The 15,427-nt window shown below is 37.9% G+C and overlaps 3 protein-coding genes across 4 annotated transcripts; 1 reads left to right on the forward strand and 2 right to left on the reverse strand.

Annotated features, from left to right (window-relative positions):
• Positions 1–64: 64 nt before the first annotated feature.
• Positions 65–5,587, reverse strand: isca2 (iron-sulfur cluster assembly 2). The gene is made up of 4 exons (XM_035379645.1): positions 5,439–5,587; positions 3,568–3,748; positions 2,464–2,579; positions 65–1,496 (listed from the first exon to the last, which is right to left on the reverse strand). Exons 1-4 carry the CDS (start codon positions 5,495–5,497, stop codon positions 1,322–1,324), a joined length of 531 nt encoding a protein of 176 aa, XP_035235536.1. The 5' UTR covers positions 5,498–5,587; the 3' UTR covers positions 65–1,321.
• A 48-nt stretch (positions 5,588–5,635) lies between these two features.
• On the forward strand, positions 5,636–8,510 carry LOC118206685 (NPC intracellular cholesterol transporter 2-like). Of its 2 annotated transcripts, none has more exons than XM_035379668.1 (5): positions 5,636–5,767; positions 6,295–6,386; positions 6,977–7,084; positions 7,193–7,365; positions 7,574–8,510. In XM_035379668.1, exons 2-5 carry the CDS (start codon positions 6,308–6,310, stop codon positions 7,658–7,660), a joined length of 447 nt encoding a protein of 148 aa, XP_035235559.1. In that variant the 5' UTR covers positions 5,636–5,767; positions 6,295–6,307; the 3' UTR covers positions 7,661–8,510. The 2 variants fall into 2 exon arrangements, with proteins under 2 accessions (XP_035235559.1, XP_035235550.1); XM_035379659.1 differs by having other exon boundaries at positions 5,638–5,767; positions 6,291–6,386.
• A 1,917-nt stretch (positions 8,511–10,427) lies between these two features.
• Positions 10,428–12,779, reverse strand: gskip (gsk3b interacting protein). Its single transcript, XM_035385901.1, has 3 exons — positions 12,660–12,779; positions 11,856–12,101; positions 10,428–11,762 (listed from the first exon to the last, which is right to left on the reverse strand). The coding sequence occupies exons 1-3, from the start codon at positions 12,693–12,695 to the stop codon at positions 11,604–11,606; spliced, it is 441 nt and encodes a 146-aa protein (XP_035241792.1). The 5' UTR covers positions 12,696–12,779; the 3' UTR covers positions 10,428–11,603.
• Positions 12,780–15,427: the final 2,648 nt, after the last annotated feature.

Here is a 15,427-nt window from a genome sequence, read left to right on the forward strand (position 1 = left end):
TGGGGTGACGGCTCCAAACATAGACCCACCCAGATGCAGGGAAAAGAGTAAAAGACAGCTCATATTCACAAATAGCACAAATTACATTTAATAACATCTCACAGCAAGAAATGCAAGAAACATTTTATGATAAACGGTCATTTTGTCAAAATGACCTCACAAAAGGTACGTTGTTACAAATACATGAGGGAAAGGAACAAATCTAGGATTGCACAAAACACAGTGTCTGATTGTAAGCAGTGAAAGACATGACCTTCTGGTAGACCATACTTTTGTAATACTTAGGTTAAAAGCATACATTTATTTTCAGTTTTAACATATATTTGACAGATTTAATTCCATTTCCTTTTCAAATTAAGAAAAAAACCAAGGTCTGTGGACAAGGAAAAAAGGAGGAAAAAAACAATATGAAAGAAAATCTTCATTTTGAGTGAAACTACCTTGTTTAGGGTGATACCGCACGGTAAGGAGTGGCACGGCACATGTTCAAGCTAGGTCATCCTTCCCAGGATTACAATAAAATTATTTTCTGAATATTACAGGTCCAGTATTAATAAAATAAATTTTGTAAATTCTTTGTATTGATCTTTTCTGTAGTTTTACTGATTATTTACATGCTTTATTGTGGTGAATGTGGTACATTTGTTCCTTTCAAATGTACAGCTCAATCAACAGTGCCGTTACATTTCCGATGAGTAAGCAGGCAGGTTACCACTCCTTTCAATATTTTTATTTACTTTGAGAAAAGCAATACAGTCTATTTACATCCTTGCACAATATTGCACAATCATACCATCAGTAGAGTCAAACGTGTCACCTGTCATTTTATATGAGAACAGTAACAGTCCACTGAAATTGCAGTATTACAAAAAATGTGTACAGGCATCCAGTGGTTAACATTAAATTTATATTTCTTTGAATAGAGACTGGATCAATGTCAGTATATGGAGTTATACTTACTTTAATCTCCCATCCTTGAATGTTGAACCAGATTTTTAGGCCTTAATTGTTACTGAAGTTACTGCTTGGACAGAAGATTAAATGATATGCTATTCAGGCCATTATCACTTGAAATTGACGAATTCCTTAGAAACCAGCAGCCACTTCACAAGGAAAACAACTTATGACCATTAGTTGAACCCAGGTCTGGTATGCTTAATCACAATATCTTTGGGTAGAAATGTTACAATATAGCATATTCAAGTTTCACACAGAGTATGACCTATGTCCTAGACCTCTGTATAAGTGCATATCTTGAAAAGTTCTACTGATGAACGCAGACAGGTCGTTGACAGAGTAGGGGAAGAGAAGCCCAAAACCCTCACACCTTGATGGAGAAAGAGGTGCCGCAGGAGCAGCCATGTTCAGCCTGGGGGTTGCGGACAACGTGAAAGGAGGAGCGGATTAGCTCCGCGGTGTAGTCCAGTGTGGACCCTTTCACAAACTCCAAACTATCCTGATCCACAATGACTCCAACGCCATCCTGCTCAAACACCCTGGGAGGGACAAACAGAGGGTACAAAAAGTGTATATTATATTACATTCCAAGCATTTACCAGACTGACTTAACGCAATTTATATACCACCCATTTCTACAGCTGGATATTTTGCTGAAGTTAAATAGTGAGTACCTTGCTTAGGGGTACAATGGCAGTGCCCTACCAGGGAAATGAATGTACAGCCTCTCAGTTACAAGCTCATTTCCCCAACCATCAGCTACACTACACTAAGGCTATACTACACCAAGGCTACACTACACCAGGTAGGAAAATGGAGGGGTGTAAGGGGGAATAGTAGAGCAGTACAAAACAACTGGATATATAACAATAACTAAAGCGCTGGGAAATTCTCCTATCATCTGCATTTAATATTATGGATGAATGTAAATTACCATAAATAGCCATTCACAAGATTTAACACCTACTTTTTCTTAAGCAAATACCCTTATCCAGGTTATTTACACTATTCTAAATGTACACATTATCTATTTATGCACTTCTGTTTAGCCCACCTTCAAATAGAGGCTCTGATTGGTAGTTGCTATAATATAAGCCTACCATCAACATTACATCACCATTTCACTGATGAAGGCAGTATGCCAAAATGTTCCGGTCTTTTAGCCTCATCTTAACTAAGAATATTTAGTGTGAACCTTTCCTGAATGTAGTTACTGAATTGCTCAGCTCTACACACCTCTGGTATTCACCCAAATGACTGAAATAACAGCACAATCCATTTAAATGACCATTTTAAATGCATATTATCCATTCATACAATTTAATATAATCTTGAAATGTAGTTCAAGTACTTCACACAAAAAATACAACCACAGTATCCCACTTGGGGTCTTAACAAGCATCTCAATAAGGATGCCTTCCTACATTTAAATTCTGTTATTCTAAGAGTGTAAATTAGGCACAGATATGGCAGGGATGATAGGAGAAAATAAAACAGCATAATTACCTATCATCCTCACTTATCACTTTCTCGACTAAAAACTTGTACTGGAACCCAGAGCAGCCTCCACCTTCCACCTGTATTCTCAGGTACTCTCCTTTCTCCATGATTTCATGCAGCCTCTGCAAAATCAAGCAACATCACACAAGACTTGCTGGTCATAAATGCACTACAATGAACTGTTAATAAATCACATTATCCTTGTCATCATCTCTTTGCCTATGAGAGATGGTGATAGGCTGCGGGAAGATGCTGTTGAGGTATCTGGGGGAAAGCTTAGCCCAAGCGGGCCTTGTGTCACTAGCAACTGGTGTACAATTTTAAGAACCATTGCCAGTCATGAAGGTTCCAGCCTGACTGCAATGTCTGCTACCATTTCCCCTATCACTGGCTTCACAGTTGTTGAGGTCAATCCCAGATGTTAAGGATGCACCGTACAGTATGCAGCCGAGATGGAAGCTGTTGAGTTTCTTGTCTTGGTGATTATCAGGTGTCCACAACTCTCTGCTAAACAAACATATGCTGAGGATATACCAAATAATAATTCCCATTTTATCATGCATCCATTCTTCTCGCTTTGTCAGAACTTTGTGGGAAAAGATAGGTAGGTGTTAAGACAAATTATTTGCGCGGCCCTTCTAAGTTAGATAACGCCATACTCTAAATGAAATCATTTCAGACCCGCACTGTAACATACAGCAAAATGGCTCCATTGTTAGCACATTTCAGGTAACGTGACATTGTACATCTTCAGAAAAGGCTTAGGGCCCAGTCAGATGATCATATAATCCCAGAATATAGAAACTTTTGATTGGAGTAAAAAAAAAAAAAGGGATTTTTAAAAAATCCAGTTCAAGCAGTTATTGAAATAAATACTGAAATAAATCCTCTTAGGTTCATTGTACAACAAGATCAAAATCATACTAGGTGCAGAAAGATAAAATAACAGGAAATAAAATATATTTCATTGTATTGTGCTAAATACATTGTATTCTGTCTAAACCACTGACAGTTACTTATAAAAGGCCTGATATTACAAATGAAAAATATTATAAAACAAATACCGAGATACATCAAAGTATGCTGGGATGTGTGATGCACAGTACCGACCTTCACACACGATTCACTGAGCAGTACTTTATCTTGGGATGTGTTGATTTCCGCTGACTTCTCTTGAACCGAGGAGCTGCTCCAGCGCAGAGGTTCTGAAGATATAAACTGCTGCGGATACTGGGTGCCTCGCGCCAACACAGATTGGCTTGGACTAAGCACCATCATCGGAGAACACACCCTGTGAATATAAGAAAGTATAACGCATTATTGGAGTTAAGTGGAAGCTACATGCATCGTTACCGATTTCTGTTAACCACTTAAAATATGCAGTAGGTATTACTGATACCCAGCTAGTTCATTCACTACAATTTCATACATGCATGGCTTTTAACAGAATAAGAATAATCACTCCCAAGAATTTTGTTTCATATACTCTTTCAATTTCAACTCCATTTAAATCCATTTTTATTTCACAATTATCCCTAAAACCACCAAACACCATATATTTTGTTTTATTTTCATTTAGTGATAACTTATTAGTATCAAACCATTTTTTTAACATTATCAATTCCCTTTCTACCGTTTTCAATAACTCTTTCATGTCCTCCCCTGAATAAAATAAGTTTGTATCATCAGCAAAAGTAACAAATTTCAACGTATTAGATACTGTACAAATGTCATTTAAATAAAGTATAAATGACTTAGGTTCCAAGACCGAACCTTGTGGAACACCACAGGTTACTCTTCTAAAATATGATTCAGTATTATTAATTTTTACATATTGAAACCTATTATTTAAATCACTTCTTAACCAGTGCTGTGTGACACCTCTTATGCCATAGCGTTCCAATTTCTGCAGAAGTAAGGAATGATCGATTGTGTCAAATGCTTTACGTAAATCAATAAATACACCTACAGTGTTTTGTTTCTTTTCTACTGCAGTTGCAATATATTCTATAAGATCCATCACCACTAAAGATGTCGATCGATTACCCCTAAACCCATATTGATGGTCACTCAATAACTCATATTTCTCAATAAAGTCATCAAGTCTATTTACAAATAATTTTTCAAGTATTTTAGAAAATTGAGGTAGCAAAGACACAGGTCTACTGTAATTTGATGCAATATGTTTGTCACCACCTTAGTCATTTTCATTTTATTAGGAAAAATACCTGTTTGAAAGGATTGATTACATATATAAGTAGGCTATAGGCTATGGCTTGAGTACATAGTCAATTACTTCTTTTAGCAGTGACATATCAATAAAATTACCATCAGTGGATTTTTTATTCTTAAACTTCTAACACATCGCTTTCACAAACTCCAACAAGGAACATTGAATTGATGTTGTCAAATGCAAAATCGAAATCATTGTCTTCATCTGTAGGAAGGTTAATTTTCTTTGCCAAATTTGGGCCTACATTAACAAAATAGTCTTTAAACTCATTAACGATTTCCTCCTACAAGTATTCATTCTTATTCTGTTAAAAGCCATGCATGTATGACACTGCTTTAATGCCTCAATTAATATTTGAAAACGCTAGAAAAATAAAAGAAAGCTAAGGCAGTGTAAGGTTAATGTTGATTACGTCAGACACGCTAGCGAGCAACCGCTACTTTACCTAGCTTTCATATCTTGGGGTGCTTTTTCTCCAAGTATCTTTAGTATCTTTGGACTATGATCAATACGACAATGGATATCAAGCTAGCAAAGAAGGTTGATCACAAGGTTGCCTCGACTATGTTTGCTAGCTACCCAGCAAGCCTACATACACTGGTATTTACATCCTAGTTAAGTTAGCTACCTTAACCATCGGTCAACTTTCAGAAGGAATTGCTTAGTCTAATGGAAGCATTTTCCATATAATATCTTCTATTTAGTCTGGTCATTTTGGGAAATCCCAACAAATAGCGATTTTATTTACCTTCCGAGACAACGGGACGTTCTTGCTAAATTGAACATAGCTCCTCGAATTAATGACATCTTCCATAACAATCATCGACGACCCCTACGCAACTAACTTGACTCCGAGGACGTAGCGAGCTAGCTAATAAACAATTGGCTTGAGAAGCTGCCAGTCTTATGTCGTCAATCCCAGAGTTGTCTATGCTAAAAAAGAAATAACAATGGCTATGATTGGTTAGTTCTCTCGTTCGGGACAGCCCATTCAATGTAAAAACGCCTCATCCAGTCTCGTGATCAAGTGAGGAAGTAAGGAGTGTTTGTTGGGACTTGCGAGGATACAACGAACAGGTTAGTACAAACTGTACAGAAAATTAAACGCTTAACTTCCAGCTTTGTTTTGCTAATTGGTGTTCGGTGAAATGCCTTTTAATTATTTAGGGAAAGCCGTAAACGCGTATGTGGGCTATTTTGAGGCACTTTATTTAAATTCAAGGGTGTGGGTTTAGGATTTTCAAGTAGTCTAACGTTAAAGTCATGTTATTAATTCTGCATAAGTTTCAAGTTTTTTTTATATGGAAGTTGTGGTTGGGAAGCTGATACCTGCGGATTTTTTTTTAATCAATTTGAGCTAATTCAATAACTACTTAAAGCGGATAAAAACTTTGCTTTGATGTGTCTATCAAATGATTGTTGACTGCTCATTCAGTCGCTAGTTAAATCGGACGGAAACCGTGATTCATCAATCATGCGATTGTTCATTGACGTGTGGAAATCGTACATGGGTGGTTATGTATATACGTGACCGGCGATAATATTTCGTTTTTAAAAGCTTGCTAGCTAGAATTATTAAAATATCCCTTTCTCTTTGAAGCCAGCTTCACCGATAAAATGGAAATTCGTGTCGTCTCCATCTGCCTCTCCCTCTTCGTGCTCACGTATGCCGAGCCCGTCAAGTATGTCGATTGTGGTAAGTAAAGCTACAGTGGTTCAGCGGTTGAGTCAATTTTACTTTAACGAGTCACCTGAGTTTATTCTCAAATCTGCAAGACCAGGGGCACCTCTCCATATAGACTTGTTAAATGACCAAATGAGGCTACATCACATGAAACAAAACCCCTGGTTTGACACTTTGGTCAGGAAGTTCTGTCACATGGGCTGTATTCACACATCCCCCCCCCCCCCTCCATATTAACCCACTTCCTCCATTTATTTAAAAAAAACAAAACTAATTTGTGCAGTCCAGTTTGCTCCCTAAATCAAAGATTATAAGCTTTTCAGCCTATCTTTTCCACTTGGTTTATTGCCTTGTGGATTGTTCCTGTCCCATCATTGGAGAATCTATAAAGTGATTTATTTCATTGCAGTGGTCTTAAAATTAAGACTCCAGATGCGCATATAACTCTGGTTTCTTTCTGAAAAGTGAAATGGAATGTTTGTATGAGCCACTCTGCCTGTTTGCTTTGGCATCAATTGGAGTTTGGATAGTTATTGCTGCAGTGTTTCATAAGTATTTACAGCATTTTGGTATATTCTTCAAGCATGGTTTCCTCTTGCCAGGGTCTGCTGTTGCGAAAGTCTCCTCGGTCGAAGTAAGCCCATGTCCAAAACAACCTTGTGAGCTCAAGAGAGGACAGTCCTACGCCGTTAATGTGACTTTCCTCAGCGGTAAGGCCGTTTACCATCTCCAGTTTATTCAAAGGGTTACGTAGCATTATTTTTTCAAAGGGAATGTGCTGCTGTGAAGCCTCAAATACTTGTGTGCAATTGCTGTAGATGATGCAAGCCAGACCAGTAAAGCAGTGGTCCATGGAGTGATCGCTGGTATTCCGGTTCCTTTTTCCATCCCTAATGATGACGGCTGTACGTCAGGGGTTGTCTGCCCCATTCAGAAAGCGAAAACCTACAGCTATGTCAATCAGCTGCCAGTCAAGTCTGCTTACCCTTCAGTAAGTATAATTTGTGTGCAGCTGAAGTTGCTTGTTATCAGAACGGGAACAAAAGTGAGATCATTTGGTCTTGTTTCACTTCCTGTAATTGTTTAAAAAGTGCAGTAGCGCAGCTCTTCCTGTTTATATCAATAGTCACAAAGGTTAGTTTACCATTTGTTACATTGACTAAACTGTCCGTTATTTTTTATTTATTTATTTTTTTTAGATCAAGCTGCTCGTGGAGTGGGAACTGATGGATGACTTGGGCAAAGACTTATTCTGCATAAAGTTCCCAGTCCAAATCACAAGCTGAGGGACATTGTCTTTCTGCACTAAAAGAGGGAAATACTATGCAGAGGTCATAGATGTCTTGTCAGAAAATGACCTGTTGCCTTTCTATTGATTTTAATTACTACTTGGGCAATTAAACAATTGGCTTGAATAGCTGCCAGTCTTACGTCGTCAATCCCAGAGTTGTCCATGCTGAAAAAGAAATAACTGGCTATGATTGGTTAGTTCTCTCATTCGGGACAGCCCATTCAATGTAAAAACGCCTCATCCAGTCTCGATCAAGTGAGGAAGTAAGGACTGTTTGTTGCGACTTGCGATGCTAAAAACTTTGCTTTTATGTGTCTATCAAATGATTGAGTGCTCATTCAGTCGCTAGTTAAATCGGACAGAAACCTTGATTCATCAATCATGCGATTGTTCATTGACGTGTGGCAACTTAGTTTTTTTTTTTTTTTTTTTTTCTTCCTATGAAGAAGTTTTGATTTTTAGAAAGGAAGTCTAAGATTAACAGCACAACATTGTAGTTTATCATGGGGCAATTGGAGCCTGATTGCACCTTTAGTAGTCCAGAGTATGTTCTTTGTCCTGACTAAAGAAGTGTTCTTAATTTTTAATTCTGTTGCTGCAGTAGAGTATCACTGATCACAATAATACAAAAGTTTAAAAAAAAAAATATATAAATCTGTTGCTCTTCAGTTAGCAATACAACTCAACTGTGTTATTTTTCTAAATAAAACTGTTAATGGCCTATTTTAATTGCTGCATAGCCAATCACTGTAAATTAATTTTGGGGGCATTCATTGTACAATACTTTCCAGTATTAATGCAAACTATTTTAAACTGCAGATTTAATAAACTATAATAATAAAGAATGTTTGCTTGATTACTTCAAAAAGTAAACTGAAGGTGGAACCTGCAGGTGAGTCTTATCACTTATTAAAATTTCTTTTGTCCATGTGCGTTTCCTCTAATGCAGACCTTGTCACCGAAATGCGACAAGGTCTCCTCTTTGACAGTAAAGAAAATGGTAAATCAAAGATGGCATGCACTTATGCTTAGAGGTGGAAAGTCCAGGGGTCAGAAAGTATAAACACGTCCTGCCATGTGTTTCTTCTACACATGAACTTGGCCAACTGATTTAATTAATTCTACACCCTGGCTCAGGTGTGCTGATGAACAGATCCAGGTGATTAAAACAAAAATACTGGTGTTGACTTCTAATTCCTGAACCTGGATTTTACACCTGTGCTTATGCTTTATTCTCTACTGTAGAGGTGGCCAGCACTAACACACCTGATTCTACTTTTCAAGATCTTGATTGAATACCATGATTAGTTACTTGGTTGAATCTGGTGTTGTGGGCTCATGTAGTGCTGGGCTAAAACAAACATCGGCTCTTTTCGGATAAGATTGGACACCCCTTGGGGGTATTTCACAAAGGATTACAGAGATGGCTGGGAAAACTGCACTCACTAAAACCTGGAACGGCTCTTTTTACTTCAGTCCATGTTCCCGATTTGGAAGGGTTCCAGGTTTTGCTCTGTGCAGTCATTCCGCTAACTCGGCAATCCTGCTTTATGAAAAGGGGGGGCCCTGCTCTACTGGCATATACCATGGCAAATTAAGATTTAGTCTGAAAACTTTGCCATATTACTGGATGTGGTCCATATCAGTTTTGGTTGTTAAAAAAATTATAAATTTACATTGCTGCCCTTTTTTTTAAATCTGAAGTTCTGTATAGATGCCAACATGAACACCTCACATCTGATACTTTTTCCTGAATGAATGATGTCTATCTCTAATCTTAATTTGAGCAGATGACATGCATTCATGCACACTGATGAACAAGATGTTCAAGCAGTGAGAGTCACAAGATTGGTTGCAATAGAACTGTTTTAATGTTGAATGAAGTTATTGGAATACTCTACCAAAAAAAACATTTTTACATGTGCTCACTTACCTTCAGAATAATTGGTGTGGTCAGTATTTCATGCAACAGAAACACTATTTTGGTTAAAAAAATAAAAAAAAACCTTTGAAGTGATTTCACTGGAATATAACTCCTCATTATTTAAGGGGAAACTAAAGCATAGTTTAATCTCATTTCAAGGATCCCTCCACTGACAGAAGGCTGGGTGGCGGGGGATAAACATATTTCAGTGTACATTGATATGTATTGTGTTTTGCATACCGGCTCCTAGAAAGAATGGACATGTCTGAAACACGTTCCTTGGGCAAATGTTTCCAGGATGAGAAATGAATGTAGAAAATTGGTGTGCTGTAAATGTAATATTTTGACCATCAGTGGACAAAATGACTGCCCATCATACATTCATTTAGAGTGAAGTTTGACAGAGAAATTGCAGAATGATTTATTTCCAGATTTCACAAGATGTACTTCTGAACTAATCTTAAATCAGCAGCACAGTTTCTTATAGACAGGGAGATGCTGCTACTGTGTAAATCCAGCAGCCTAAATATTTATTTCCTCTTAATACCTATATAAAATTATAGAACGCCCACTCAGATCTTATTGTTGCAGTTTCATAGAATGTGCCAAAAGGTTTTGAATATTGTAATGAATTTTGTTAAGTGTTTTACTAAATGAAATACTACCTCAGTCATTCTTCTATAAAACCATTTTGAATGTCCTGTTCATATTATGAGAATCCATGGTGAACTCTGTTGTAATATATGTTTGTATAATACCAAGATAAATTTAATATGTATTGGATATTAATTTTCTAATGTTCAAATGTATTCTCAACAAATCTCAAAGGCAACTCATATGATGGTACATGCAAACAGCTTTAATGATACCAAGTAATCTTTCTTTTTCCAACACGAGGCAGGCAGTTCTAAAGGATGCCTGGGTAGGCAAAGAAAATGGCAACAAAAAAACAACTACTTAATATTAATCATATTAAAATGATTTCCAGTACAAATATAACATTTGCCTCAACATGAGAAATGTGTCAATGTTCCAGAAGATTAGAGGATCATGCCAAAAGCAGTCTAGTTTTGTACAGAATCACTCAGTTGCCAAAACTGGCTACAGTAGTCCTTGAAACGCCACATATATCACATTTCATCAGCTTTCTTATTTGCATCCAGTTTTACCAGACGTATACCAATTAAGATAAAACATCCATCTGTAGCTGGAATAATGCATGTTCAAAATGTTTAGTAAGGAAATGGTAGAAATGAAACAAGCTTGCTAATTTTTTGTTAAAAACATAAATCTTATTCCATAAATGTGACTACATAATTTCATATAAACTGCAATGTAAGCAAACACATTGAAGGATCAAATATGTTAATATGACCAAAGTAATGTAAATATGACCATGGTCAATATTTAAGGCAGTTGTAAACCCATAGGATATATTTAGGGGACGTCTTATTTTACTTTTACAAAGCGCTTCCAACCCTCTCTCTTTGGCTGTTTGATGCTAAATAGCATTATCTTCACCAACAAATTGCTCACTATTTTCACTGTAAAAATGTTTAAGGTGATCTAGATAGATGCTAAGCACTTAAGCAGAGGGCACAAGACAGTTCAAAACCTAAACAAGATTTTAGTGCAATCTACAATTAGCAGACAATAAGTAAAGAAAGGTTGTTGCTTGTGAGGTGTCTTTCTCTGATTAAGTACATGTCATTTTTTTCTGGTATCCATTGAACCATCCTTTTTTGTTGCAATGGTTTGCAATGGAAATAAGCACGTCTACTTTAGGATGCAGGCTAACACTACAAAAAATTTTAATCAAATTTACAAAAAGATTGGGAGAGAGAACCTCGTTAAACTAAACGCAAAGGAGGAATGTAGCGATTTGACATGTTTCATAACTTTCAGAAATCAGAAAAGGCTTCTTGAATTACACGTGGCAAGTTAACAGCCAGGGCCCACTTCAACAACAACCATGGCTTCACTAATTGTTATTTCTATTTGCGTGACTGATCTACTACTGTCCGTTTTGTTTCAACCTCTCCAGTCGCTGCAGCAGGGCATTCCCAAAAGCCTCTCTGTAGCCCGGACTGAGAGAGTCAAGCAGGGAGTAAACAGTCTCATGATACTGTGTGCTCAAACTGTCGTCCACCTGGTCAAAGGCATAGCCGACCACCTGCAGACAGAAACCACACGCTCTGATTATAGGCAAACAGGTAAAAACTGCAGTGGCTAAATAGGTGACAGTTTTGAAAAAAAAAATCCTTACCCTCAGTCCCGCTTCAGTGAGCTCTAGGCAATAGCGGTTTCCCTCTCTTGTCTCCACGTTTATGTATGCCACATCCAAGGCGTTATCCAACTTCTGGGAAACGAACATTTCAGCCACTGCAAACAGGACGTCGTTGACCACGGCTTCGGCTTCCAGCCTCATATCCTTCACGTCTCCTAGCTCGACACAGTCTTCTTCAAATGGGGGTATTGTTGATTCACCTTGGTTACAGTCTACTTCCATTATCTTGAACACAATGCATACGGACACATCTTTACATTTGATAGCTGTGCCATTGCCTTAATTCATTAGCTAATATATGGGGCCTCTCGTTCAGGAAGAACATTTTTCCCACTGATAGAACAAAACACGACATTAAAAGGCCACTTGTCTAACCATTAACACGCGTCGTGTTTAGCTTCTTACACAACTGCGAATCGAAGAGCCATGTACAGAAGTAGAATGCCCACGGGCTATCTGTTGCCGCACAGATTACTAGCTATCTAACTGGTAATGCACGTAATGTGATGGGTAATTTGTCTAGAAACAGCCCTTGCGAAATATCCAAATGGGTTTGACACTTTACTGGTGCTCGTTAACTACCCTGTTTACGATAACATCAGTCTGAGGATATATGAATACCAAATAAATAGGAGAGCAAACCAGACTTATTTTCTTTCGTGATCAAGACGAAACAGCCCCAGTAATGTTGTCCTATTTTATATAGGCAGAAATATATTCTGTATTCGTTTTAATCAACTACTGCAATGGTGCGACACAATAATGAATTTTCGAGCTACTTACCTCCATAGATAAATCAACACCACACTTCCGGCTCATGTGAAGAAGCTTGGACCAAAAAGGAAAACAGGAAAAAAGCCTGGTCGCGCATAAAGATGACGTTAACGATGAGATGCGCTTGATGCGTAGAAATACTTTAAATATTCAGCCAACCACAAGCTCTCGAGTGTCTGGTGCTCGTAAAAGAGAAAGTAATTTGGGACCAATTTGAATTAGAATCCAAAGATTAGGTCTAGTTGTTAGTTTTGCACGGATATCTGCTCATATTGGAGTTCTCAGAATGAGGAAGCAGATAAAATGCCTAAAAGGGCATTAAAGTCCATATACAGATAGATGCAAAAAAATGTAAAAAGCAGAGGTTAAAGGAGTAATTTAAAGTAAAATTTAACATAGTTGGCAAAGAGAATGTATCAGGGGTCGTAAGGGTTGCCATTTGTTTAGGATCAGTCCTTTGGTTGGCAATACTAGACCTGGAGGGGTGATCAGGAAGGGGGTGAAATGTAATCACTCGATTAAGGTTAGGGCACGCAGATCTGTACAGTACTCTTTTCCTGATGAATAAACATGTAAATGAGAGATGCTCTTATTGTGGGAACAAGAATCAGTAACCTATGCAGCTGCATTAAATATGTCTGGCAGAGGGTGAGATTAAGAGCCAATCTGCATGAAGTAGGGGCAGAAATACATTTAAACAGACTGTTGACTGTACCAGCAGGTGACAAACGTCTAATATTTCTGTTCGAATATTTAAGTTTAACAGGTTTGATAGGAAGAATTCTAGGTTTGATAGGCAGTATTTTTTTGTTTTTGTTTTGTTAAATAAGGGTATTATTGATTCTTCCCCGTCCACACTCCACACCAGTGGGTGGCTGTAAATGCAAGTTGTTTGCCAACCACCATAAAATGAATGGATGAATAAATTGCATAAATTTAGTTTGGAGTCAATACAAACCATTCATGTTAAATGTGTTGAGACCTTCATGTTTTTGCACAGAACAGAATAATATCACAAGTAGGCTATTGGTGCTTCAGGGGAAAAGTGGTGCAGGCCAAGGCAGGGTTTTTAAAAAATTAAACACTAAAATCAAAAATAAAACTAATAATAATAATATTGAAACCAAATAGAAATGGGTATCCTAAAACTAAAATAAAAGTGGCTATAAACTAAACTGAAATGGAAAGGAAAACTAAATTGAAAAGAACTAAAAATGGGTTAAAAATGTAAATAAAAATCACCCTGTCCTGGTGGCTCCAAGATGGCCCAGGAAACCAAGTGCTACACCAATGAACATGGGAAGAAATGAGAATCAATGATGAAACGTATCATTTATTTTGTATTTTAGGCATATTTTGCCAAATTCCAAATGCAAAGTTGTTTTTGTGCTTATTGCTGTAACCTCCTCTTGTCGATTCAGAACAGTAGATGCACGCTCTTCAAAATGGGATTACAGCTGCTATTTCTCTTCGAATGGTAAATGGACTGCATTTATATAGCGCTTTACAATTGATGCCTCTCATTCACCCATTCACACACACACGGTGAAAGGCTGCCATGCAAGGTACCAATCAGCTCGCTGGGAGCAATTAGGGGTTAGGTGTCTTGCTCAGGGACACTTCAACACACGCAGGGCGGGGGATCAAACCGACAACCCTCCGACTGCCAGACAACCGCTCTTACCTCTTGAGCTATGTCGCCCCACAGAGTGTCGTCTTCACTCTGGAGTCCACCTGTGAAGCTCACAAACAGAGTCAGAGGAGGATAGTTTGTACACTGCTTGTCAAGACAGTCTGTGGGTTTCCAATTAATAAATGGCGATCACTGACATACAATAGACATGCATGTCCTGCCAAGTGAAATCCCTCCCTCCCTGGATGATGCTATGGCATTCACAATTATATGCTGCTGTCATGGAAAAAAGAATCCACACTTAATTTTGGTTGGTGGTTGGTTAGCGATGCATTGTTTATTCATGCGGATGGAAAGAATAGACATGAACTCCGAGTCTCTGTGATTCTCTGACTGACAAAGGTTTTCTATCTCCATTTATAGTTAAAGGCTACTTCATACACATATCTTTTCCCTTTTCCCGCAAATTAGAATTCCATAGCTGTTGCGCAAAACATAAAACACATATAAAAGACCTTTACTCATCCTACAGCCAATTAAGCTTATCATCTTAGAAAGCTGCCTCTACTTATTCAAGGCCAGTATGTTTTTTGTAGTATCTGCCCCTTGCCTGACTTCCACACTGACTGAGGGGCTGACATTGTCCAGATTCGATATCAGACTGTTTTACCAATACACACACTAGAAGAAATGGCCTTCACAGGAAAGTAACCCAGCTGCTCTGCAACCAGTAGCAGCTGGTCAGAGGGGGCAAGGGAGGCCATGCTTGCTTAGAGAGAGAGAAAATAAAAAAATGTGCTTCCTAAATTTGTAAACAAATTATTACCATTTCAGTTCATGTTTTAAGAGGGCTTCTGTCTGTTTCTGCTCAGTTTCAACCTTTTAACTGTGACTGGACCAGGTTTATATCTGGTGCTTGCCTTCCTTGTGATAAGGCCCACAGGGCACCACTGCCCACAACCGCTCATTCAAAGGGAATGTGGAAGTACCTTTACTATTCAGTGTTGTACCAAATTTTTCACACCTTCAGCTCTTTACAGAAGTATGACCTATATCATTGCTCTTTCATAATGTCCTAAAAATTCCAAATTGATTCAGACAAAATTTTATCACGTGTGCTTGCTTGTTTTCCACCTGCATTTAA

The sequence above is a fragment of the Anguilla anguilla genome, chromosome 1 (assembly GCF_013347855.1).
Source record: "Anguilla anguilla isolate fAngAng1 chromosome 1, fAngAng1.pri, whole genome shotgun sequence".
NCBI classification, from domain to species: Eukaryota; Metazoa; Chordata; class Actinopteri; order Anguilliformes; family Anguillidae; genus Anguilla; species Anguilla anguilla.

Coding starts and splice junctions, on each gene's coding strand:
- isca2 (XM_035379645.1), bottom strand. CDS start 5,497: ATGTCATTAATTCGAGGAGCTATGTTCAATTTAGCAAGAACGTCCCGT. Junction 3,749..5,438: donor ACGTCCCGTTGTCTCGGAAG/GTAAATAAAATC, acceptor TTATATTCACAG/GGTGTGTTCTCCGATGATGG. Junction 2,580..3,567: donor TCAGTGAATCGTGTGTGAAG/GTCGGTACTGTG, acceptor TTGATTTTGCAG/AGGCTGCATGAAATCATGGA.
- LOC118206685 (XM_035379668.1), top strand. CDS start 6,308: ATGGAAATTCGTGTCGTCTCCATCTGCCTCTCCCTCTTCGTGCTCACG. Junction 7,085..7,192: donor TAATGTGACTTTCCTCAGCG/GTAAGGCCGTTT, acceptor CAATTGCTGTAG/ATGATGCAAGCCAGACCAGT. Junction 7,366..7,573: donor TCAAGTCTGCTTACCCTTCA/GTAAGTATAATT, acceptor TATTTTTTTTAG/ATCAAGCTGCTCGTGGAGTG.
- gskip (XM_035385901.1), bottom strand. CDS start 12,695: ATGAGCCGGAAGTGTGGTGTTGATTTATCTATGGAG. Junction 12,102..12,659: donor GTGTTGATTTATCTATGGAG/GTAAGTAGCTCG, acceptor ATTGTGTTCAAG/ATAATGGAAGTAGACTGTAA. Junction 11,763..11,855: donor TCACTGAAGCGGGACTGAGG/GTAAGGATTTTT, acceptor TTCTGTCTGCAG/GTGGTCGGCTATGCCTTTGA.